Consider the following 27,197-nt stretch of genomic DNA (forward strand, 5'->3'; position numbering starts at 1 on the left):
CAATCTGGCTAGTAGTCTATCTGACTTGTTTGCTTTTATAGAATACTTCTGTTTAAGGGATAGAATGTTTAAGGGATAGAAAAGTGCGCTCAGCCGCTCTGGTCTGTATTTTTATGTAATTGACCCCTCACTGCCTTATATTCACTCCTTGTCTCCCGGTTTGTCCCCGGTCCCATCTGGCTTTTTATCTGTTTAAGCCTCCCTTCCAGTTTTACTTCCTCTACTCTCATTTCCCTGTCCAGCCGGGCCTTGATGGCTATAATTTTCCCCCTTATTGCCGCCTTAAAACCCCCCTGTTTATTTGCAGAATTGTGTCCGCTGATTTATTTGCGTAATATAAAGCCCCTATCTCTTCTGTGATCTCCCGTGTCAATCTCTTATCCTTGAATAGGAACGCCGGGTATCGCCATTTCCATAAGCCCGAGTGACTCCGATATCTTTTCAGCGTTAATCTTATGGGGGCGTGATCAGACTGCGGTGTGTGGTGCGTGGAGTATGACGCTAACATCGGCCAATTCCACTTGTGCCTTGGCAAGATTTTCACCCATTCTGTGGAACTGTGTTTCTCTTCCGGCTGAGCATATTCCCGAGGGGGAAGAAAGGCGTGGGTTCCTTGCTCTCGTGCAAGATAGCAAGGATGCCATGTGTGAATCCCTTCAGTCGGGTTTGGACATGTCGGCAGTGTTAGCCGGTCTATGGCTGCGAGCACCGCTGTTCGCAGATTTGCGTGGTTGCGGAAGTCGGGTTTTGCTCCGGATGTGCAAGCCCGTCTTCTGAACATGCCCTTTGATGGCGCGCATTTGTTTGGCAGCAAGGCTGACAAGAGCCTTGAGGTGGTTGCAGACCTCAAAAGCTGCAGCAAAATCTTTAAGCGCAGCTGTGTGTCAACCTCCGCCTTTTCCTCCTACGGGACAGCAGTGGAGGGGAGGCTCTTTTTGTTACTACTACTCCTTTGGTAGAATGAGAGGATCTGCCAGTCAAAGGGGTCAGCGTAAAAGTACCCGTGGTGGTCGAGGAAATTGAGGTGCCAAAGCCGCTCAGACAGATGCCTTTTTGCCTTCAGGCGCTGCCGCAGCCGCTCCTAAACAGTCATAAGGCCATGTCCCATGGTTCGCCGGTTGTAGGCAGACTGTCACAGCATCTCGAAAAATGGCGAGCCATTATTTTGGATGCGTTGTTTCTGGATTCAATCGCCCACGGCTTCTGCCTTCCCTTCCTAAAGCTGCCTCACAACAGTCCACCGGGGAATCTCTCTTTGAAGCTTCTGGATCTGCTCCTTGTTCAGGAAATCTTGACCTTGCTGGAGAAAGGCGCTATAGAACTGGTGCCTGTAGCGGAGTGGAACAAGGGATGGTATTCCCCTTCATTTTTTGTTCCCAAAGAAAGACTCGGGATTGAGACCCATCCTGGACTTGCGTTGGTTGAACAAATTTCTCAGGAAGGACAAGTTCACGATGGTCACTCTTTTTAAGTCCCCCAAGCCCTTCAACGTCAGGATTGGTTGGTGTCTCTGGACGTACAGGATGCTTACTTTCATGTGCCGATTCATCCCTAGCACAGAAAGTACCTGAGGTTTGCGGCGGGCGACTCGCACTTTCAGTTTCGGGTCCTGCCATTCGGATTGACCTCCAGTCTGAGGGTCTTCACCAAGCTAAGGCTGGTGGTGGCAGTGTATCTCTGGCGAGGGGGGGATTCACGTCTACCCCTACCTGGACGACTGGCTGATCCGTGCGCGTTCTCCCGAGCAAGCATTGGATCACCTCGGTCTCACCTACCGCTCCCTCCACAGGCTGGGCTTCTCCCTCAATTTCAAGAAGTCTCATCTGACACCTTTCCAACAGCTCCAGTACATCGGGCTGTGTTGTACGCGTTCTTGGGGAAGTTTTCGCCTCCCAAGGTGAGGGCTCATCACATTGTGCAGATGGTGGACAAGTCCCCCGGCTTTCAAATTCTTAAGGTTGCTCGACCTCATGGCATCCTGCATTTTTCTGGTGCCAGAGGCCAGGCTGAGGATGAGATCCCTGCAGTGGGTTCTCAAGATGCAGTGGTCGCAGTTCTCAGGCAAGATGTCTGATCCCATTCAGATTCCACTCTGTCTCCCAGGATCTTTTGTGGTGGGACAACGAGGGGAACCTGGTGAAGGGGGAGCCGTTTTGGCAACCGTGGCCAGAGGTGACTGTAGTGACGGACGCTTCCCTCACAGGATGGGGTGCGCATGCTGCAGACTTGACCGTCAGCAGTCATTGGTCTCCGTCGGAGTCCAAACTCCACATCAACCTGTTAGAGCTGAGGGCCATCAGGCTGGCCCTGAAGGCTGTTCTGCGTCTGTGTGGGTGACGAGTCCTGATCACGACGGACAACAGTGGTCCTGCATTACCTCAACAATAAAGTGGGGGTAGGGTCACTCCCGTTGTGCAGACAGGCAATGCAGCTCTGGTTCTGGGCAATCCAGCAGGAAATGTGACTCTTGGCAGTTCATCTGGCCGGAGAGGAAAATGCGGCAGCGGACGCTCTGAGCAGGCAGAGCGCAATCTCTCACAAGTGGGAGTTGGCTCAGGAAGTCCTTCTGGAGATCTTCGCCCTTTGGGGAACCCCACAAGTGGATCTCTTCGCCACCAGTGCCAACCGGAAGTGCGATTCTGCTCAAAGGCATTTCCTCAGAGAGGAGCCTTAGGAGACACATTTGTAGTGGACTGGTCATTCCCACTGCTGTACGCGTTTCCTACAGACCCCGTCATTCCTCAAGTGTTGAGGAGGTTACGGAGGTTCGGATCCCACATGATCCTCATTGCTCTGGATTTGGCCAGGAGAGTGTGGTACCCGGACCTTCTAGAAATGTCCATCTGCCCTCCACGCCGTCTTCCCTACCGAGAGGATCTGCTCTCACGTGAGGAGGGTCAGGTTCTCCATCCAGCGGTCATGCTTAGTATCTGAAAGGTTGAGGTACAAGGATTGGGACCTCCCGGATGACGTGATGGATGGTTGCTTTAGGCCAGGAGGCCAGCAACTAAATCCCTGTACCGTTGCTGTAAATTTTGCGACTGGTGCAGAGGACAAAATATTGATCCTTTTCAGTGTTCCATTCCAGTGGTTTTGTCTTTCTTACTTTCTTTGGCCCACAGGGGCCTTCAAGTGGGTACCATTAAGCGTACTGTCTATATTCAAGCGCTCATCTGAAGAATGTTCTTACATTAAGATTCATTTGATTTCCCAATTTTTTAAAGGACTCAATGTGTTCCCGCCATCCCCTTTCCAGGTGCTGGTTTGGGATTTGAATTTTTATTTGGTTTTGAAGGTTCTTATGGTGCTCCTTTGCACTCTTGTCCTTTGATATTATTGTCCTTCAAGACAGTGTTCTTGGCTGCGGTTACTTCCGCTCGCAGAATGAGTGAATTGCAGGCACTTTCATCTAAGCCGCCCTTTACTGTGTTCCACAAGGACAGGGTTGTACTGAGGGTATGTCCTTCCTTTCTACCTAAGGTAGTGTCTGAATTTAATTTAAGCCAGAAAGTGGTACTTCCTGTTTTCTATCCTCTTCCTCATGCTGGTACGAAGAGGGGCGATTCCATAGGTTGGACCCTAGGAGAGCTCTGAGCTTTTATATTTCTAGGATGTCCAGGGTCAGAGTGGATGATCAACTCCTTGTGGGGTATGCTGGTCACCGATTGGGCCAGGCTGTGACAGAACAGACCTTGTCCAGGTGGATTATCCTCACCATTACTGAATGTTACCGTTTGGCGGGCAAGGTCCCTCCGGAAGAGTTGCAAGCTCATTCCACTAGGGGCGTGGCTACTTCCAGGCTAGTTCCTGTAAAGAATATTTGATGCAGCCACATGGGCTTCTATCCACACCATTGTGCAACATTACTCCCTGGATACAATCCATGGTCAAGATATGGCCTTTGGTAAGGCGGTTCTTTATTCTGCCATCTGATTGGGTACTCAATTCTTTTCCATCCACCATTTTCTGGTACTGCTTTGGGAGTCTGTGAAAGATGTGGAATACGTTGGAGGACACAGTCCATTCGAAGAACAAGTTACTTACCAACTGGTAACGTTCTTTCGATTGGATGTTCCTCCAACTATTCCTCATCGCCCTCCCAGCCTGCCCCTCTGAAGAATTTCCTATGCGATTGCAGCTTGCGTTTCCGCTAGGTTATGTGCAGTCAAGCAGGCATTGGATTTGTGCATGTCACACGTTATGGAGGAAAAAACATAAACTGAGGCTATGGGCGCTGTACGTCCTATTTATAACATCCGGTGACGTCACCCTCGACTGAGGCCTTTAAGGGACATCGACCTGAGCCCTTGACGCAGGACGCCCTCTACCGAAAAAGTTTCCGAATTACACAGCTGTGGACATTACATGTCAAAGATGTGGAATACGTTGGAGGAACATCCAATCGAAAGAAAGTTACCAGTTGGTAAGTAACTTGTTCTTTGTAAGTGAAAGTGAAACTGTTTTTTCTTTTACCAACGATTCCCAGCCGGACGACAGGGAATATTCATAAGCATGTGAATCCATGCCTGTCCCATGCTGGAGAACAGTTACTGCTAAGTAACTTAAACCTTTTTGCTTGGTGGTGACTCTATAGGGTCACTTAATAGCCAAACTAAAATAAGGTAGATAACAAATGTTTAACTCTTAATGAAAGTTCTTTCTCTATCTGGGAGAATTTGCCAATCCAAAATTGTTGCTTTTATTTAAAGCAATGCCATAATGTTAACAAGTGGTGTCAGATGACTGACAAGTTTTGTTAAAAGAATTCATTTGCACCAACAATGCATTGCAAATCAATTGAACCCTCTCCACACCACTGAAAATGTGATTGTTTACTTGCAACACAAATGCTTGTGTCCCCCTCACCCCCTTTGCTTTTAACAAAGTGTCTGTAAGAGTGGTATCTGAGATAGTGCTCATGATGAAACCAACATTGTGTAAAGGGGACCGCTTTCCTGCTGCCTTGTTTGAAGAGTTTGAGCTCTCTTGTGCCCAGGGCGACCATCTTTATCAACCATCCCTTCTCTGAATCCTCTGTACCAGATCCACATCAGTGGCATGGATTATTCCTTTATTAAAAAAAGAGAATGTATATCCTAAGTATCCTGGAAATTTCAGGCCGATTACAAATGTCCCCTTTGTACGCAAAATACTTGACAAAGTGGCATATTCTCGATATCAAAAGTTTGTAGAACAAAATAACTTTCTTGCTCCAAGACAATCAGGGTTCTGTATGAACCACCTGACCGAACTGCACTTTTGGATCTTAAATCCAACATAGGCATAATTGACGGACGGCTTGGCACTGTTACTTCTCTTAGATCTGTCAGCTGCTTTTGACTTGGTTGATCATGCTCTTGACAGACTAATCAAAGTTGACGGCTGTACAACCTCTGCGGCCTGCTGGTTCAGATAATTTCTTTGACCAAGAACTGCATACGTGACTAAGGACAGTGCGCAATCACAAATGGCCCCCCTTTTGTGTGGCGTGCCCCAAGGATCCTGTCTGTCGCCACATCTGTTTAATGCGTACATCAGGCTGCTATGCGACCACCTACTCTCTTCAGGGTTACGGTTTGCAAATTACGCAGCCCACACCCAGATTGTGTTCGAATTATCAGGCATCTACAGTAAAGATCTAGACAGGGTTAATTAAGTCTTCAGAGCTATACAGATCTGGATGGCCATGGACTCTCTGGCTTTAAACAACAAGAAAACTGAGCTGCTCATTTTAGATACGCCACATAAGTTGAATCAGCTGGATGCATCATATAACAGCTTTTGTATTGCAGGTCACGACATTAAGGTGTCTGACTATGTCAAAACACTGGGGGTAGTTTTTGATTCTCACTTGTCTTTTAAAAAACATGTCTCCCACTTCAAATCCTCCTGCTCTTATTATATCCACTTGTTATGACGGATTTTTCCTTATCTGTCAGTCTAACACGTCTATATTCGCAGTAGCCATCATTAACTCAAAATTGGACTGCTGCAATAGCCTATTGGTCGGAACTTCCCAGGCAAACCTGAAAAGCTTACAGGTGATTCAAATTGTAGCACTACGTGCTGTCTGTGGTATCAGTCATCAGTGCCATGTGTCTGTGGCATGCAGAAAACTGCACTAGCTTTCGATCAGTCAGAGTCCAGTTTAAAGGCACCATTCTTCTGGTCAAATGTTTGACAGAAGAAGCCCCTGTTTTACCTCTCATCACGAGTCTAGAGGATTCCCTTCAGGCGGGAATTGCGCTCTAACAAAAGCATCTTAGTCCATCAACCTCGATGTCAACTAAAAAAAGATTGGTGTTTCAAGTTTTAATACATGGGCACGAGTCTTGTGAACCCACTGCCAGATGATCTCAAAGGATGCGTGACTACCGCTCAATTAAACAAATACCTAAAAACTCACATTTTTGTCACATGTACAGGCTAAATTTGCCCATTCTTTCCTGTCTCTCCTCCTTTCCACTTTCTGCTCCTTTGTTTTTTGTTGTCTGTCTTGTGAGTGTTAAGGGGGAATGGCGCTATATAAGAAATAGATAGATTAGATCAGTTCTCCAGCATGGGGTCTGGCATGGATTCACATGCTCATGAATATTCCCTGTCGTCAGGCTGGGAATCCTCGGTTTAAGAAAAAATCAGTATCAGTTTTGTTTCTGATCTGTCTTTCTTAGTAGCAACCAATCACTGGTCTCTGGGTCATACTGCCCCCAGCCAATGACTGCCCTCTCCCTAAGCCCCGCCCCTGGCAGCCATCCTCAGATTTTTACCGCACCTTCAAGTGTTGGGAGTCCTCGTGCTATAGCTCTTGAGATTTTACTGCGTTTTCACGCTTTTTCAAGAGATTTTCTCATTTTTTCGGTTTAATCGAGCCTCAAGCTCCACCGTTTCTACTTCCGATCAATGGAGACCCGTTTCGGAATTTTTCTATGCCCCTCAAGGGTGAAATTTCGGTCGAGTACGCTTCTTGGAGGATTCCAGAAGATCTGGGGCCTACCTCATGGACATGGCCCAGGGCAAAGGGAGCTCGACACCCGGATCCAAGCTGTTCAGGAACTGTCCTGGATGCGGACTGCAAAATGTTCTCAAGGAGGACGAGCGTTCGAGATGTCTGTCTTCATGAGGGCAAGACGCACGCGGAGAAGGACTGTGCGTTCTGCAAGAACCTTTCGGAACTGACCACAGGTGAGAAGAGGTCCGAGCGGTCTTCTAAGACCTGTGAGGGCGCCCCGGCGACGGGGGCCCAACATAAGGCAAAGCACCACGAGTCCGCGGGCACCGGGAGCACCGAAAGGTCGGGCTCTTCGGCTGCCAGGCAGGGCGCACCTTCCCCGGTACCACCAGTCACACTGTCGACAGACGCAGATCTTCTCCCTGAAGGATCGTCGTTCCCGCCTCGCCAGCTGGCTGGAGAAAGGCCCAGTCAACCACGAGCCAACGCTCTGGTTCGGGGAAGAGGAAATCCGAGAACCCAGGTGAGCTTCTGGAGAGGCCCCGGTCGATCTCGAAAGGATCCGCCGAGGGGGAGCGAGGCGGTGACCCTCCCCCAAGGTGAAGGCCCCAGACACTTCCAAGGTGGTAAGGGCCCTGATTCACCCGGCGAAGGCCTCTTATCGAGGGAGTCGCAGCGGCCCTGGCAAAGCCTGTGGAGGCTACGCCAGTGGAGGCGAACTCGGGGCTAAGAGTCTCCCTGCCTCCGCGGAGGGAGTCCTCTTTTCTACCCATCGAAAAGACCCCCGTGAAGACCCCGGTGGAAAAAGAGGGGCGGGGGGCGGTGGCCATTACAGACACGGATTCAGCCTCTGAGGTGGAACTGGTGGAAGCCGTGAAGAGTCTCGACGGAAGGTTTCGAGAAGGTACGATCCTACGGGAGAGATCCTGATGATGTGATCGAAGAAAGAGACGGTGGCGCTGAGGCCCCAGTGGAGGGGCAGCCTTCCCTCCTGTCGCAGCAATTACCTGAGCCTCAGGACAGCTCGACGGCCATTTTGATGACAATCAAATCCTTATGTACGGAGATAAGGACGAGGTTAGCACGAGCCCCGACGGACGTTCCAGAACCAGGCCCATCAGAAAGCCCTCCGAGCAAGCAGAGGAGAGTTAATCCACCCCCGCCTTTCATGCCCACACAACCCGTGGAACCTTCATCCCATCGCTGGAACCCGGAGAGGACACAGCGACGGATGTGACCACGGGGACGGATGACGACGACGGTGGTGATGACGGAATGGACCTTCCATCTCCACCCCTTCGGGCTTCACCGGCCGACGAAATGGTCTCCTTTCACGCCATGATCGCCAGGGCATCCGAGCTCTTCAGCTCTGCCCAGAGGAACAGAAAAAGGAAGGCTTCCTCTATCAACGGCGAGAGGCCAAGAGGAAAACGGTGCTTGCGATACCGTTCCTCGACGATATCTGGGACGAGGGGCTTGCCGTCCTGAAGAACCCCTCCACGACGCCTGCCCGGGTCCCCGACGCTGCCCCCTTGTGCCTCATGGCTCAGCCGACGCTGTATTCCGTCGTGTCGGCAGCAGCCAAGCAGAAGGCGGCAGGGGCATCTGTCTCAACCTCCGCTTCCCCACCAGACGGCGAGGGAAAGAAATTGGACGCCATGGGACGGCGGGTCATTTTGTCGGCGGCGACGACGATTAAGGCGGTCAACGCCTTTGCGATTGTGGCCTGTTACGACAGGGAGCTTTGGTACAAGATAGCTCCTCTGCTGGACTTCCTACCAGACGACAAGTGGGCGGAGGCCCTAGAGATTCTGCAGGAAGGTGAGGTGGTGTCGGACCACGCCATAAAGGTGGCAACGGACATTGCCGATACCGGTTTTCGCCAATTGGGCAATGAAGTTTGCCTTCGACGACGAGGATGGCTCATGGCGACGGTCTGAACATCCTGACGGAAGTCCGAAGTCTTGGATATGCCGTTGGACGGCAACAACCTGTTTGGGAAGACAGTGGATGAGTCTTTGCAGGCCATCAAGACCGACTCAGAAACGGCCCAAACCCTGGGGGTCCTTCAGCAACGACGGCCCTTTCGGAGGGCCGGAGGCAGACAGGGGGCCTCCAAAGGATCCAGCGGTGGCCCCTCTACATACCATCAGGCGGCCCGCTCCTCGTCCCAGGAGGCCTACAGAGGTCACGGCAAGCAAGGAGGTTCTCGGCGCCGTCGTCAAGGAAGCCAAGGCGGCAAGGCCACTTCCAAGCAGGACTGAACAGGCCGTAGCGTCGGGCCCCCACCGAAGCACCCCGGTGGGAGGCCAGCTGACGAGGTTCGTCAGCGTGTGGGAGTCCATCTCCACCAACCGTTGGGTGCTCGATGCCCTGGCCCGTGGGCACACGCTCGAATTCCAAAAGAAGTGCCCCCTCTTTCCACCCGTGGCCAGGAAGAAAAACCACGTCCCTCAACTGCTGTTGGAGGTAAAGGCGATGCTCAAGAAAGGTGCCATCGAGCCGGTCCCCAGGAGGCTACGGGGCTCCGGAGTATACTTAAGGTACTTCCTAGTCAGAAAAGACAGGCGGTTGGCACCCCTTCCTGGACCTATGTCAGTTAAACAGATTCGTAGTCGAGGGACGTCACTACCAATTCAGAGCTCTGCCTTTCGGATTGAAGTCGGCACCTTGGGTGTTCACCAAGTGCCTAGCACTGGTGGCGGCGCGGCTGCGCCTGCAGGGGATCCACCTGGACGATTGGCTCATCCGCGCAAAGACAAGAGAACTCTCCGTCGAGCACACGGCGCGGACCGTCCGCCTACTCACGGAGTTGGGATTCTCCATCAACTATCCCGAATCCCACCTGGTCCCGTCGGAGGTGGCACTGTTTCTGGGAGCAAAGCTCGATACAGTGCAGCGATTGGCGTCACCGTCGGAGGAGAAGACGAAAGCCATCTTGGACAAGGTGCAGCGCCTGCTAGCCACGGACGTGGCCAAGGTGAGGTCCATCAAGTCCCTCCTCGGAACGATGTCCTCATGCATCTACCTAGTACGCCTGTGCAGACTACGGATGCGTCCTCTACAGGAGTTCCTCGACGCCCGCTGGATTCAGACGGCGGGCAGCTTCGAAGACCAGATTCCGCTCAACGAGGTCTTCCGTCGAGCGATTCGGTGGTGGGGCACCCGTGCACACCTCACGGCAGGCACGGACTTTCAGGACCCGGCATATCAGGAGATGGTGACGACGGACGCCTCCCTGGAAGGAGGGGGCGTGCACACCGGTCTTCTCCACACAAGAGGCCTGTGGCTCCTGGAGGAGAGGCCTCTCCACATCAACATTCTAGAGCTCAGAGCCGTGTTCTGGGCACTCAAGTCGTTCCTCCCGTCCCTCAAGGGAAAGGTGGTGAGGATTTTCACCGACAACACCACCACGATGTTCTACATCCGGAAGCAGGGAGGCACCAGATCCCCAGCCCTATCCAAGGAGGCCCAGGATCTGTGGCACTGGGCCGTCGCCCAGGGGATGTTTCTGGTTCCTTTTCATCTGGCAGGAATAAAAGACACCATCGCCGACTCACTCAGCAGGGAGCTGCGCTCGTGCCACGAGTGGGAACTACGCCAGGATCAGGTGGATCGGCTTTTCCGACGATGGGGCTAACCCCAGATCGACCTGTTCGCAACGGCGACGAACTCCAAGTGCCAGAGGTGTGCCAGCAGGTTTCCCCAGCCGAGGAGCATGGGCGATGCTTTCTCGTTCCCCCTGAGATGGCCTGTTCCTGTATGCATTCCCTCCGTTGCCGTTGCTGCTCCGTCTCATCAACCAACTCAAGAGGTCCCGGTGCAGGTTGATCCTCGTCGCACCGTCGTGGCCGAGACAGATCTGGTTCCCGGACCTTCTGGCCCTGTCAGCGTCTCCACAGAGAAGGAAGCTCCATCCTTTATCACGACCCGGAGTCGCTGAACTTGCAGGCCTGGCTCCTGCAGCACTAGTGTTTGGAGGGTACAATATCCCGGCTGAGTGCAGAGAGGTTCTTGCAAAGGCCAGGGCGTCCTGAACTCTCAAGTGCTACGGACATAAGTGGAAGAGGTTCTCTTTCTGGTGCAAGGCACAGAGGATTAACCCTCTACGGATTACGGCCCCTCAAATGTTACCGTACCTGCTGTCGCTGGCCAAGGTTGGACACGCCTCCATCAAGATACATTTGGCAGCGATCTCCCGATACACCAGAACTACAGGACGGCCGTCCTTGTGGTCTCATCGCCTGGTGAAGGAATTTATGAAGGGACTGTTCAGATTGTTCCCGCCGGTGAAAGCTCCAGTCCCGGCGTGGGAGCTCAACGTGGTGCTGTCCAGGTTCATGGGAGCTCCATTCAAGCCTATGCACTCTGCACCGTTGAAGTTCCTGTCGTGGAAAACTGTTTTTTCTTGTGGCCATCACCTTCGCACGACGAGTGGGAGAGATCCAGGCCCTATCCTGCAAGCCGCCATACTTGATTTTTCATGACACGAGGGTGGTGCTGAGGACGGACCCCTCCTTCATTTCCAAGGTGCCGTCAGACTTCCACCTCAACGAGCCCTTGGTGTTGCCAGTTTTCTTCCCGTCGTCTTCGGCGCCGGCCGAGAGGACTTTGCACTCGCTGGATGTAGCTAGAGTGCTGAAGTTCTACGAGGACCGAACAAAGAGTTTTCGGAAGACATAACAGCTGTTTGTGAACTTCGGACCTGTGAACCATGGGAAGGCTCTCTCGAAGACTTCCATTTCCAGGTGGCTCTCTGGCTGCGTCATGTACTGTCATCGGTTGGCAAACCGACCTTTGTCCGGCCGCCAGAGAGCCCTTTCGACCAGAGCGATCGCTGCTACCACGGCGTTCTTGTCTGGTGTGCCCCTGCTGGACATCTGCAGGGCTGATACGTGGAGGTCGACGCACACCTTCACGAGATTCTACAGTGTCGATCGGGACTCCAGGGAGGAGTCCAGGGTCGGCCAAGCAGTGCTGGCCAACCTGTTCGCCTGAAGGTGGGCCTGGTGAGGTGGTAAGAGTTGCTTAATGTTGAGTTTATGTATTGCTTAATGTTGAGCCTTTTGCCACCCCCCGTGGTTGTGCATGTGTGTACTGCTATGTATACTTATATTCATGAGCATGTGAATCCATGCCAGACCCCAAGCTGGAGAAGGAACAAGTTACTTACCTGTAACTGTTGTTCTCCAGCATGGGTCTGGCATGGATTCACATGCGAACCCTCCCTCCTACCCCTCTGCCGCTCTTCACTTGGTCATACTGCCACTTTATGTGCTACCAAATCTGAAGATGGCTGCCATGGGCGGGGCTTAGGGAGAGGGCAGTCATTGGCTGGGGGCAGTATGACCCAGAGACCAGTGATTGGTTACTACTGAGAAAGACGGATCAGAAACGAAACTGATACGGATTTTTTTTCTTTACCGAGGATTCCCAGCCTGACAACGGGGAATATTCATGAGCATGTGAATCCATGCCAGACCCATGCTGGAGAACAACAGTTACAGGTAAGTAACTTGTTCCTTTGTGTATATTTTGGTAAAAATGGTTTGATTTCTCATCGATGTATTTTTTATTTTGTACTTATTGGGTATTTAAAATGCGCCTATATACAATGCGTTTCAATGCGTAACAAGACAGGACGGGGGAGGGAACAGGGATGACAAAAACAGTCCTACTAGGCCTTGTGACATTCGGATCGTGCAAGTCCAGTAACAAGAAGTGCAGGTCAGGGCGGAAGGGCCCATGGGATAGCAAGAGCCCAGGTGAACAGAGCCTGGGAATGCAGAGTGTGCAGTGGAAGGAAGGTCTACATGCTAAGTGTGAAGTAAGGGGCTGGAAGGGCTCAAGGGGTGCAGGCCCAGCCAGGCTGGGGGGAGGGGGCGGAGAAGGGCAAGTGTTGGTTGAGGGGAGTGGGGTAGGGTCAGGGGAGACAAAGGGCAGGGGTAGGTAGTCTAGATGAGGAGGGCATGGTGGCCTGTAAGAATCTGAAGTAACCAGTCAGTCAAGCGACACACTGGGACATTAGCAGGGGAGTGGGAGGGGGGGGGGAGGAGGAAGAGAAAAGGAAGGTCTTGAGAAGCTTCCAGAACTTAAGGAGATCCGGCTCAAGTCTGAGAGGGGCAGGGAGGACATTCCAGTGGGAGACACCTGCGGAGGAGAGAGATCTACCCTCCCACTCTCTGCTTTGAAAAGCGTCTGATCTGCAGAGAGTTGGAGCTAGAAGACCCAAGGGATCTAGCCTAAAGATATTTAGGGAGAGAAAGGTGGATGTACTGGAGTCCCAGGCCCCAGAATGCCTTGTGGATGATGCAGAAGGTCCTGAACTTGATCCTTGCAGCAACTGGGAGCCAGTGGTGAGATTTTGGGGCTGAAGAGATGTGGTCCCTAGGCGTGGGGCCAAGGATAAGTCTTGCAGTCCTAATTTGGATTAGTTGAAGGGAGTGAAGGGAGTAGTAAGGCAGATTGCAATTACATAACTTTATCTGTTATCAGTAAATGCTCATTTGTGTGAAGATATATTAAAATGGGAATTTCCTGTGTTTTAATAGTGATTGAGACCCTATCAATCCTTTCACAGCGACGCCACCAATAGTGACAGCAGGCCACTATACAAGACCACCTACATTAAATTACATTTCAATCTATGGATTGTAAATTTATTCCACTGTGAACAAATTTGCGCTTTTTTAAGCTGGCTGCGGTTTTCAATGTTTTTTGTAGGATTATATCCCATTAACCATCGACCAGAAATGTTCTGCAAATGTTTTCTGCTTTTTGCTTATCCATTGCAAGATCACCGCAATAGCTTTTTGCTCTTCTTCAACATAGTAAAATATAATACTCCACTAGTAAGGAAATTGATCAGTGATGTTCTTGGGACTGAAGTAGGGTCACTGATAGACATTACTGTTATGTTAATTTCTGTTCAGTTCTTTATTTTATCAGCCCAAATACCATTTGAACAAATGTTTCAGAAGGGTTGGAGTTATTGGGGTTGGGACTCCCGGTCCCCTGCGCACCTCCTAATAGTGGGTAAGGTTTAGCTTGCAGCCTGGATCATGGTTTGTCTGGGGACCAACTCTGAGGTTCCCAAATATTGATGCTTGTTGGGATGACAAACCTTTGTATAGTTGTGGGCGCTGGCTGGATCTGTGGGTCCAAAAATTGGCACTTCTGCCTGTTAATATTTAGTCATAGTCCAGTCTTTAAATTTTTAGTGCATGTGGTTTTTTAAATATTATTGGTGTAGCTAACCAACAGTCAATGTGGCAATTAGTGCCAGACGTGTTAAAAAAACACACAAACAGGCCAGTTTGGCCAGAATTGGTGAGTGCAAACAGCCGACGCGCGTTTCAACCAAAGTCTTTCTCAAGGCTGTGATTACTGAAGTGAGTGATGAGACATGTGAGAGAGTGGTACACAGCGCAGTGACATTGTTAAGAAATTGTATGGGACAGTTGTTCAATGTCGAGATTTTGGTTCATCAAAAAGAACATGTTTTTTGTGCATCAAGTCAATGTAGTTATTATAACAGTAAAGATCAATAGTACATTTGGATGCCCTGATGCTAAATAATAAGGAGCAGTAAAGTCTCAATTCAAGCGAAGTAAAAGGACAATCATAATAGGTGTGAAGTCTTGAAAGAATTAATCAGAAGATATTGTTTTATATTTTATGGTTGGATGAACTGTAACTTAAGTTTTTCTTTTTGTATTAAAACTAATGTTACAATAAAATAAAAAAATAAAAATAGTACATTAATTGCATTGTATGTGGTGACGGTGAGTTGTGGTGGTAAAGTACATTCAGCATGACATTCATCATTTGAAGACACAAGTATTTGAGATCATTAACAGCATGAGTTATGAGTTCAATGAAGAGAGACATTGTGCCAAGGGAGTGGTGGGGGGAGAGAAGGTTAGAAGGTTGTTAGTGCCAGAATGTGGCCATGATTGATGTTGGGGTAAAGAGAAAGTTGACGGAAGGGGTAGTAAGGCTTGCCAGAGGTGAAGTGGCAGCAGACTCGTGGTAGAGTTAGCAGCTGGTCCCACCTGGTCCGGGTGCCAGGTTGAGGCTGGGTAGCCTCATGCGGTTACGTGCTCCTCCACCCACCATCCCACGAACCTCCTGATAGCTAGCATCCGCCCAACAGACCTACCTGGTCATTCCTGACCCCACATGCATGAATCTCAATTTGAGCTTTCTGGCACTATAGCTCAATCAGCTCCTCTGACTCTTCACAGACTAGGCTAACCAGCCTCAACCTGGCACCCGGACCATGGGGGACAAGCTGCTAACTCTACCACGAGTCTGGTGCCACTTCACCTCTGGTAAGCCTTATTACCCCTTCCGTCAACTTGCTCTTTAGCCCAGCATCAGGCATGGCCGCATTTTGGCACTAACAACCTTCTAACCTTCTCCTCCCCCCTCCCCCCCACCTCTCCCTTGGTACAATGTCTCTCTTCATTGAACTCATAACTCATGCTGTTAATGATCTGAAATACTTGTTTCTTCAAATGATGAATGTCATGCTGAATGTACTTTCTTATCACCACAACTCACCGTCACCATGTACAATGCAATTAATGTACTATTGATCTTAACTGTTATGATGACTACATTGACTTGATGCACAAAAAACGTTATTTTGGATGAACCAAAATCTCAACTTTGAACAACTGTCCCATACAATTTCTTAATGTCATTGCGCCATGTACCACTCTCTCACATGTCTCATCACTCACTTCACTAATCACAGCTTTGAGAAAGACTTCGGTTGAAACGCACGTCGGCTGTTTGCACTCACCAATTCTGGCCAAACTGGCCTGTTTGTGTGTTTTTTTAACACGTCTGGCACAAATTGCCACTGTTGGTTAGCTACACCAATAATATTAAAAAAAAGCACATGCACTAAAAACTTAAAGAATGGACTATGACTAAACATTAACAGGCAGAACTGCCAATTTTTGGACCCCCGGATCCAGCCAACGCCCACAACTATACAAAGGTTTGTCATCCCAACAAGCACCATTTGAACAAAGTAGAACAATTTGCCAACACTAAACAAATAAAACAAAGATCACAAAATACATAAAGCAAACAAATATAACACCCACATGGGTATGGCATCATGAGTATGTCTGGCTTATTTATTTGCAATTGATTTGTGTGTCCATTATTAATGTTCTTTTCTTTGTTCATTTGTGTTCACAGGTATCTTAATACACAGTTCATAAAGAAGAATAAACTAACAGAAGCTGATCTTCAGTATGGGTATGGGAGTGTAGACAACAGTGAACCACTAATGGAAATAGGAGAGGTAGGTTCTTCAAATGCTTACTGAATGCTTAAATTAAGATGTGTGCTACATTTTGCCTTGCACCTGGATGTCTTAGGGGAGCTTCGATTTCATCAGGGTAAAGTTTTACATGTTAAACCATGTTGCTTAATATAACTCTATTGCACAGGCAAGCTACTAGATGCTATAAAAAGTCATTTGCCACCTCAATTCTGCATATTGTGATGAATCGAAGGAATTTGTCACTTCTGCTTGCGGCTAGGGAGGTGCGTCCGCTCCACAAGACCCTACCTAGGGGCCTCTCTCTCTCTCTCTCTCTCTCTCTCTCTCTCTCTCTCTCTCTCTCTCTCTCTCTCTCTCTCTCTCTCTCTCTCTTTCTCTCTTTCTCTCTTTCTCTCTTTCTCTCTTTCTCTCTTTCTCTCTCTCTCTCTCTCTTTCTCTTTCTCTTTCTCTTTCTCTTTCTCTTTCTCTTTCTCTTTCTCTTTCTCTTTCTCTCTCTCTCTTTCTCTCTCTCTCTTTCTCTCTCTTTCTCTCTCTCTCTTCTCTCTCTCTCTCTCTCTCTCTTTCTCTCTTTCTCTCTCTCTCGAACACTGCTCGAGAGAGAGAGACTCAGAGAGAGAGACTCCGACTCTCTGTCTCTCAGACTTTGCTCTGAACGAGCACTGCAGACGGTGGAGAGTCAGCATGTAGAATCAGTGAAAAACGAAAGTACGGAAGACCATAACCCGTTGGTGGCATGACCACAAAGACGTGGTGGGCAGGCTGTCCAGCTAACTACGCTGAAACCAACTCGCTGAGGTATCAGCCACTGTACTGACTGCCCGTAGGAACACCAGAATGCCAAATGAACATAGCGATAGACCAGCACCCGTGAGAACTAACCGACGGAGAAACCAGATGAGAGAGAAGGTCTCGAGCGAGTACAGGCCCCAAAGTCGCTCATCTGTGATAAGAGGGGTAGCTTGCCATGCGAAACGCCATAACCCAAACATGACAACACTCTGTATCGGGGGAATTTAAGTTTATTTAGACGCTGATGGAAATCATCCAGACATCTAGGATTATCTAATGAAACACATCAACATATTTGAAAACGCTGCTTTTCAGTTTGAATCAGGGGAACACACGAGTCCTCTGACAGGACAATAGATGAGAAAGATATACATGTAATGCCTTGAAAACAATCACAGGTCGAAACACGTGTCGGCAGTAGTGAACAGTCACGCAATCAATAAATTGCAACAAAAATTACTTTTTTGAAAAAATCATTAATAGTTGCGTGTTGGACTAATGGAAAGGACAAGTGCATAACCTACAAAGTGTGTCTATTTAATTTCTAATGTGGAGAGATTTAGGGGTCACTCTCTACTTTCACAGGTATGCAGCTGTCCAATCTACTTAGCTTCGGAACAATTAGAATTAAACACCTAAGCGCTTCTATCCATTTTCACCCCATTATACCTCTCTTTATGATAAGAGGTATTTGGGATGATGAGAGGACTGGGAGGGCGAATGGGAATAGTAGTTTTGGGATGGGAGAAACTCGCCCCATTGAAATGATGAAGTCTGAAATGCAAAGTTAATTAACTTGAACAGTAAGAATACTGAAATGAAGATTATAATTAAACATGAGAAAGAGATTACTAAAAAGTGCAATACGACTACCCTGGGAAGAGTGGAAAATATTCCAGCGTTCAAAACTGACCAAGTGGAGTGTATTAGATAAAGGAGAGTATGAAGTCCAGACAAGATGAATGTTAACTGGATAAGCAATAACTAAAATATGGAAACAGTAGTCACGCAAAAAGGGTACCCTACTCGGGCCTAACAGCTTGGATCAAGGGACCAAACCAAGCTCACAAAAAGACACCTGGAGAGCAACCCCTAAAGATAAGGAGAAAACCCAAAGACTCTAAAGGAGTTAAAAGCCGGCATACAGAAGGCGACCATAGACGAAAGCAAAATAGTATATTAAGAGAAAGTTTAAAATTAAAGCAGAACACTGCCTCATCTGGAGAAGGGGAGTCATTCTCCTGATCTTAGTTAGTTTGAATATTGGTAGGGCCAGTTTGGATTAGTTTTGGGACAGCCGATTCCTTTGTTTGGACATTTCCTGACGACTGACGAGCACCTTAGTTATTTAAATATGCAGGTAATATCCCATAGCGATAGGAGAGAGAGGCATTTTTCTTATTATTTAATAAACCTTTCTGGAAAGGTCATCACAGCATCTGTGTCCTTCTTCTGACCCAAAAAAGAAGAAAGTAGGGAAAGCACACCCTATCTTATGTGTATTTTCTATGTACAATACTTTAAGTATTTTTTGTTTTTTCTAGTCCATTGACCCTTATACAAATCAGTTTTTTCTGGGTGCTGGGGAGAAAAGAATGACTCTGGTATCAAAAAGTCAAGAAAGACATGAGAAAAATGTGTAGTTCCTATTGGTAATAGAAACTCCCGTCTCCTGCATTCAAGAGTGGAAAGAAAATGTTCAAAACAAATCTCAATATTTTCAAATATTCGATATATCACTCTTTCAAGAAGTTATTTCGCCACAATCAACGTAAACAAACATTGAAAACAAAGTTCAATCAACAAATTTTCACCTTGAAGGTATTCGTTTTTTTACTAAAGATATTTATCAAAATTGTACAAAATATTGTTTTTTCTTTTGAGTTCAATTCCCTCAAACCATTGTAATTCAACAAATAACCAAAAGTAATTTCTTTCAACAAATTCAACAAAATTCAGAAGAATTGATACGAATTTCTAACAGATTCAAGGGAGTCAAGACTGTTAAAAAAATAGGTTTCTAAAGTAAATTTCTACACAAATTTCTAAAAAAGGGGGGATAGTAATGAGCTCGACGCGTTTCGAGAGATTTGCCTCTCTTCTTCAGGAGCAATGACTTACTGCTAACTAGTACAGTAGTCACTAATTTCAACAATTATTCATAATAATTTCAAAATGATACTTCAATGTGGAATGAGAACAACATCCCCTTTTTTTTGATAGTGAGTATATCTTCAGGATTTTTCAGTGGCAACTATTCCATTGTGAGATGATGGAAATGCCGTCTTTTTGCAGTTCCCAATTCGTTTATAATTATCTGTGAATAATATAATATATGTATTATTAATTTGATGAGGCAATGAAAAGTTGTCTTTAGCTCTAAATAATGCAGAGTTGTACCTGTGTATTCCTCTACTCTCCGTTTAATGGTGAAAAAGCTTCTTCCAAATTTCACATTTCCAATCAAGTTTTCAGTATGGAATCTTGGCACGGTTTGAGCTTGACACAGAGTCCCATTCAGGGTATATGGAAGTATGTCGTGGTCAATTCAAGTTTCCTCCCTGTGTATTAACAATCGCTCGAGTTAGCGCACTATATGGCATTTTCATGTAAGAGTGATTTTAATTTCATAGTTAACATTACGTTTTTACCTGGAACGGTGACTGTTTGCAGCCGCGTACGTTTCTTTCCTCTGTGCTGTTTCCTATTGTGTCGCCGGGTCGCTGTGAATGTATCTACCTAATCAAAATGTTGTCTGTTAGCGTTATATTGAGCGTGTTACATAATCAAGTCAACGCTGTGTTCAGCATGTTCATTATTCGAGTTGTTACCCCAGTAGGAAAGATCTCTGCTGTACCTGAGTTAAGTGCTCTGCCGTTCTTGAGCTTGTTTCTCCTCCTTCCTGCTCACTCCAAGTCAACCCGTTACCTAGCAACTAGACCCTATATTATCATGTGATCTAGTCACCTGACTCTTAGGAATTATGGGAATCGTAGTTTGAATTACGCTTTATGCTTAATATCCGATCGCTCCTTCTATTCACAATGTAGTAGAGTGTGATCTCTTCCTATAACGACTGTGCATTCTGGAGATCGTAGTTACAACTGCATTTACTGCATATGTACAATTTACACGGAAAAGATGATCGTATCTTAATAAAACAATTCAATTTGAGGCCACTGCTCATGATTCTCATAGTAATTTGCTTGGGTTTAAGTCTATCTCCCCTGTTTTTAACTAGGGACCGATATCTGCATGTTTAGTTCGTGATGTTGCATTTGGGTTATCCACAATTTGAAAAATTTAGATAGTCTTTCCACCAAATCACAATGTAATTTACATTAGTGTTGCTTTTACATTCAATTAAGCTCTTCAACATTGCTTTCTCTGTGATGTAATTTATACCACAGCCTCCATTTTTATGGTTATGAATGTTCCTGTAAATCGCCTGCTTTATCCCTGTGTGGTGATGCTAAGTCAACCTCCCTTCATAGGAATGAACTCACTGTATTCTTCATTCATTCCTCTGGGTTCCAGAGCATCTAACTTGTGGACCCAGAACATTTCTCTGCGCGTTAGTATTTGTTCCAGATTACCTCCTCTAGCTGGTCTTGTGATTACCTCCAGGATTACAAATTTCAATTGTGAAATTGTATGGTGTTGCTCTTTAAAGTGTCATGCAACAGGTGATTTTATATTTCCAGTCCTGATGTTCGATTTTTGTTCTGAGATGCGATCTTTTGCACGTCTAATGGTTTGTCCAACGTAATATTTGCCACAAGGACAGATTAGTCCATATATTACGCATTTTTTCTCGCATGTTGCATAATGTTGTAGGGTGATTTTCTGTCCTGTGTATGGATGCCTGATTGTCGGACCTTTTTGCACGTTGTTGCATTGACTGCAATTCAGGCAATTTTCTTTCCACTCTTGAATGGTGTGCAGGGGACGGGAGTTTCTATTACCAATAGGAACTACACAGTTTTCTCATGTCCTTCTTCTGTCCTGCCGCAATGCATACGCAGCACACAATTTCTTACTTGCCACGAGTCAAATATAGGTCTGACAGATAGAAGTGCACTACAATTCCAAAGTTGACTGGGATGATTGAACTGCTTTCTGCTTATAGTCAGATCTTTGGTGGATAAGTATGGGGGCTGACTGTGCTACATGCATATAATTTGCTCAATTTCAGAGCAGTTTTCCCACTGATCCTGCAGTGCTCCTTGTTAGGCAGAAACCTGTGCAGTTCCCTTTGGGAACACTGCAAAAGATTTAGGACTACAGGTGTTAGCAGTAAACCCACTTGGTAGCAGTCTGTACCACCCAGATTTACCTGGTAGCTGTGGCTGAGCAGTCAGACTTCCCTCAAGAAGAGTTGGGCAGTATGCAAATAATACACAATAGGCACTCAGACACAATAGCACAAGCAAACACTGACCAGAGCTTTGGTATCAAAGTATATCATTTATTTAAAAACACACTGTTTGAAACACTCCAGCACTCTTATTGTAAAACACTCTAAACACAGTTACTATTATAATATATACAACCCTTATTCCTTATCAGACAATTCTTAGTTAACACCACTTATTTCCAAACAGAGGTGAGCGCTTAACTATAGATGGCATTCCAATAGGTTCATGAAGAAGGGAGGGAAAAAAGACAGAATATGTGAAGGTACACCACACTAAGATTTAGGAACACTTTTAGCAAGGCAGAAGAGCAAAAGTCACTTGTGAGCCAAAGTCCATAGGCTGGGCCCACTCTTAGAGAGAGCAGAGCACAAATGCGCCCAAGATCACACAGTTACACTAGGCTTTGAAAGTCTTGCAGAGAGTTTGAAAAGAGTTTAGAGAGGCTCAGAAAGTTTAGCCAGGGTGTCCCAGGCTAACCCAGGTTCGAAAGTCAGGGGCTAAATCTACCCCTTACAGTCGCAAGGGAAGCCAGGCAGAACACAGTACCTTAAGTGGGAAGGATCCTCCAGCGGTGGCAGTTGTTCCTGGCAGCGGGTGCAAGCCTCGGCGTCGTCCAGGGGAAGAGAAGATCTCGACTTGGAGGAAAGATGAAGGTCGTTGCACTGCCAGGGAAGAAACCAGCCGCAGAGTTTTCCGGTCAAAGGTATTACCCTTTATTTCGCGGTCGTGGTAAAACGTGGTATTCCGGTTGCCGGGGTGCTTGGCACAGGCAAGGCGGCCACGGGATGCGTCGGGAAGGCGAAAAGACGGTGAAACTGGTTATCCCCACCAGTCAACGGAAGAAGACTCTCCGGCGGGAGATCTCCTCTGTCGTTGGGAAAAGTGGTGAGACGGTCCAGCAGGGCTCCACCGGTGGTGTCGTCGTGGAAGGTCGGCTCAGCTTCTCCCTCGTCAGATTCTTAGGTCCTGTGGCGACTTCTGAAGTTCCAGTCCCCAAAGCCCTGCTTTTATACAGAAAACCCCCATTCACTCAGCCTAGCTGTCACTCAAACATGCCAAGTGGTGAGCCGGCCGGCTCACCACTTGGGCCAATCAGGACGGAGTGCGACTTGAGTTGCCTAGGCAACTCAGTCCAGGGTGCCTAAATCCCCCTCCACCCCTCCTAAGTACCCCAGACAGAGTGGCACCACTTTGGAGGGCTTCTGTGGAGAAGCCCGCCAAAAAGTGGAACAAAGGGCTCGACTTGGGTTGGAGTCACAGAAGAGAACACAAACGCCATTTTAGAACCGAGTTTTGGCAAAAAATACCAACCGGAGAATTAATAATAATTAAATAAACCGGCGGTATGTTTGAGGCTATCGTAATTAAATAAAGATAGTAGCCTCGAACAATGGGAAAATCCCATAGAGAAATATTCGCGGTTCAATATAAAAAGTAGTATCCACTGCCACCAGCCAAAACTCGATCAGGGGGGACGGAGACGTGCCACCTCGACTAACAGACCTCGGGGCAATCGAATTGCCCCAGCCAGTACGTCCACAATATGATGGTTTTTACTGGTTCTGTTCAGAGTTCAAGACTAGTAAAGTCAATGGTGACTTTCATGCCCTGGGAGACAGTAGTCAGTCCCAGGGTATGGAGTCTAAACTGGGGGGTCACTATGACACCCCTGTGTTACTGCACTGAGGGTGCTGGGTAACACATCACAAAAACACATGAAGCCCTATGGAGTAAAAGACCCCATAGCCCATTAAACACATCTAGAGTCAAAGGAATACTCAAATCATGTCCAAGAGTGAGGGTAAAAGAGTCTCACTCTTGGCAGGAGAAAAAAATAAACCCCAAAAATCCAGCAAAGCTGCTGGGGGACTCACTAGTTTAGGAAATTCAGCCTAAACAGAGAATTCTCCCTAACACTCCTTAATCCTGAGAATGGGTAAAATTATGGTAGGCTGGCAATGAAACGGTGCAAAAATGATTACATGGCTCCTTCCTTTAAGACAACAGTGTGTTTGTTTGCTAGGCCTGAAGCCCACTAAACCTCACCCGTCCTTGCAATTTCCTTGATATCTTGCTAGCCCTGCAGGTCGATTACTTAGTATAGCTACTCAACTTAAAAGAAATTATCTCAACCCATGGTGATGAGTGACAGTTTTACCAGCGCTTTCTGTAAAAATGTTCCTGTCACCATATGCCCACTTTAGTTTTTGCGCAATACTGCCACCCTGAGATCCGACCCGCACAGTGAAAGTTTATTTGACATTTTCTGCAAACGGTCTGTTTGCAGTAAATGCCATATAAAAGTTTCAAATTTCCCAGAATTTCATTGTACTCGTCTCAAGTAATATGCAAATGGTACTGGACCTTCATAAAAACGTCGCAACAAGTCCACCAAGGGACGCAGGCAAGATGGCTGCAGCACCATGAAACTGCGCAGCTTTCCCCCTTCGCCATTGCTTGAGAGGGTGAGAGAGCCCGAAACACTGTCACAGAGGGTGCTGAAGTCCCCGTCCGTACGCTGGAGAAGTTAGGCTTCAAGCTGAGGATACATAGGTGTTCATTGCTCCGTTTGTCTGCGAGGCTCTCCCGCACGGAAAAAGCTCAGGAATTCCTTTTGGTTAATGTTGACTCCTGCGGCCTGCTTGTGATGCAGCAGCCCTCTAAGCGGTGATATTTGGCAGCAGACTGGTGAACCAAGGTGAGGCCTGTTCGGAAAGGGCAGAGATGACTCTTATGTGCCACAGCTTGCGGGGCGGTCTAATGGCTACGATGCTGAATGGGGGAGGAGTGAGCCCTGGATAATCATGGGGTGGAGGGGTGGCCTTGAGGAAGAATAGAGGAGCCTTGAGGAGGGATGTTGAATCTTCCCTCAGTGATCAAATAGAGCTTGGTGCACTGGGACTACGCTGGAGTTGTTGAATGTGTGGAGGATGTAAGGCTCTGGTGGTTGCTTCTGCCCCGTGCTTTTCTATGTTTTCATATACCAAGCATTCACCATTGACAACATCACCATCCCAGTCAGTCAAAACTCTAGGAGTATACCTAGACAATAACCTCACTATATCCAGACAAGTAAGCGCAATGGCCACCTCTGCAGTCTACTACTCCAAACTCATCAATGCCACGAGACCGTTCCTATCCACTACCAATTCACTATCAATTTCACAAGCCATCATTGGCCCGAGGCTAGATTACTGTAATGTACTCTTCTCCAAAAAACCTGGACAAATTGCAAACATTCCAGAATAGCGCCCTCCACGCAGCACTGGGCATTTCCAAAGGGAACATATATCTGCATCCAGACAAGATGTTCACTGGCTGCCTGTCAGCAAGCGCATCCTGTTAAGACACTAGCCATCACTCACAGATGCATCCACCACACTGCACCTCCCTACTTCTCTGATACAGTCCTCCTGCCTCTGGCGGCAAGACCTGTTAGAACCCCATATGGCAACCTACTGCCGGTACCAACAATTCAAGAGGCAAGAGGCGGTGACGCAGGCTTCCTTCATTGCATCCAGACAATGGAACTCACTGCCGCAGTCCATCAGAAATGAACCCTCTCATCTTGCCTTCCATAAGGCAGTGAAAACCAGACTGTTTATCTAAAAGATGATTCTGTATGATGTCCGCAGCTCATGTGTTAGCGAACCACTCAAGATTTTCTCACTAATGAAAGGCGACTGTAACCAAGCCATCTACCGAAACATTGTACTAACACAAGTATGCAGGCTAATGTAACCGATCGCACACCTCGCTGCTGCAACTAAGACAGCTCAGATGTCAATGGATGTCTTGGAGACCAAACTGAACCTCCGTATTTCGACTCTTGAGAGGCAGTGAGAGGAGATGAAACTGCAAACTTTGAAAACAGGGAGGGATGTAATAATCTGTGCATATTTGGTCTGTCACAGCGGGGTGGTGTATCGACCACAGACTTGGAGGTGAGTGTGAGAGAAGTCGTTGGTGTTCTGTTCAAGGGGGAAGGACAGTTTGCAGCGACCATCTATATAGCCCATAGATCAGTAGGACAGGGAAAGGGCCTGAGGTCGGTTCTGGTCCTTTGCCACTACTATGCTGAGAAACTGAAGATCGAAATAAAGCGAAGTCATATGGACAGGTTGTGTTCGGGTCTTCCAAAATCTCTTTTAGAATCTCTCGCAAGTTCACGCAGGCCCAGCAAAAGCAATATGCCAGTCTTGCGCAATGGCTGCATACACAGGGAGTGTATTAACAATGGGGATTCCCGTTTTAAATTGTGTTCGAGCGGGAAGGTGCATGGTACACCTTGACCGGGTCAAAGAAATATTGAGAGTTACTGAGGAACTGCTTGAATCGGGTCAAAGTGGTGACATGGAACTCGGTCGAACTCCGAAGTTGTATCCCGATTGGAGAAAAGGGCGAAGAAGAATCGAATGGGCTAAAAAATGGAAGAAACTGAACACTGCGTCTCTGAAGGAAGTAACTGTGGGGGTTCGCTGGATTTTGTTGTTGGGAGCCTTGATTTTGTTTTGTCCCCTGCCGTGGTTATGAGGGTCTGCTGTTAAGGCATGGGGGAAGGGTAAAGAGTGGGGTTTGGGGACACCTTCGGGTTCTACACTGGCTCAGTTGGGCAGGGAAGTTGGTAGTCACCTAGTTGCAGTGGGTTTTGATGGGGGGGTGGAGCTCTGGTGGTTCGACTCAGTCTCCTTGATGGTGAAAGTGGGGAGTCCTTGGGAGTGGAGGGGTGAGGTTGGTTGGCTCAATTCAACGACTAAAAGATCTTTGTTTATGAGAGCGTTTAGGAGATTAAAATTGGATGTGCTATGTCTTCAGGATGCTCATTTGCTTAGGGCTAAAGATCCCTTCATGAAGAGTGGAGGATTGGCCAGGGCCTATTTCGCATCAGGGGCCCAGAAGAAAAAGTGTCCCCATATTGATCGGTATGAACTGTCTTTTTAGGGTTGTTAAAACGCTAGCAGATCGTGAGGGACATGACCTCTTTCTGAAGGGTTCAATTGATGCTGTGAACGTTACGGTCGCTTTATTTCCTTAATGGGTGTCAACCACCATTGTCTGTTGGGGGTTCATTGATGGGATGCAGAGATTTCAGCGGAAATCCCTGAAGACCAGGAGGAGGGTCTTGCAAGCTCAACAACACTTTGGGTGTTCAGGACGTATGTGAGGCGCTTCTTATGCCTAACCCACCCTTTGTCTGCTACTCGCCGGTGCACGACTCGTTCTTGGTCATTGTCATGATTCTCATGGACGATACAGTGGTTCATAGAATCTGGGTGCAGGCCTCTGGTCGGACCATGAGCTGGTGCATGCTCCAAGTTGATATTGGGAAGAAGAAGGGGTTGATGGACGTGTGATGATTTTCTCGGATACAGAGGTAGGGTTGGAGGTGCTGTTAAAGATGGAATATTTGAAATTTAATAATGATGGTACAGTTAGTTTGCCGACCCTATGGGATGCGTTTAAAGCTACTGTACAAGGTGATCTGATGCAAATAGCCTCATTCTGTAAGAAAGAGGGGAAAGCAAAGTATTATCCCTGAGGGACAGGATTAGTAACTTGCATCCGGAGGAGTCGGGGGAAGGATTAGGTTAACCCCTGTAGGACCCATGAACTTGGCTCTTAAAAGCGGAATTGAGGGCCCTTTTGGTGAAGTTCTTGAAGCAAAGATATTATGAAAAGGGGGAAAACGGTGGATAGAATATTGGCTTGAGTTTGAGGGAATAGCATTCTTCAAATG

General features: G+C 47.5%; 1 protein-coding gene across 1 annotated transcript in view; it reads left to right on the forward strand.

Annotated features, from left to right (window-relative positions):
- The window catches only part of CUL2 (cullin 2), a 1,882,542-nt gene that overhangs the window by 567,677 nt on the left and 1,287,668 nt on the right, over positions 1 to 27,197 (forward strand). Inside the window, exon 6 of the mRNA XM_069648039.1 lies at positions 16,166 to 16,271. Coding sequence (XP_069504140.1) covers positions 16,166 to 16,271 — 106 coding nt within the window. The remainder of the gene's footprint in view (positions 1 to 16,165; positions 16,272 to 27,197) is intronic.

Source organism: Ambystoma mexicanum, chromosome 2q (genome assembly GCF_040938575.1).
Source record: "Ambystoma mexicanum isolate Mex_15411 chromosome 2q, UKY_AmexF1_1, whole genome shotgun sequence".
In the NCBI taxonomy this organism is placed as follows: Eukaryota; Metazoa; Chordata; class Amphibia; order Caudata; family Ambystomatidae; genus Ambystoma; species Ambystoma mexicanum.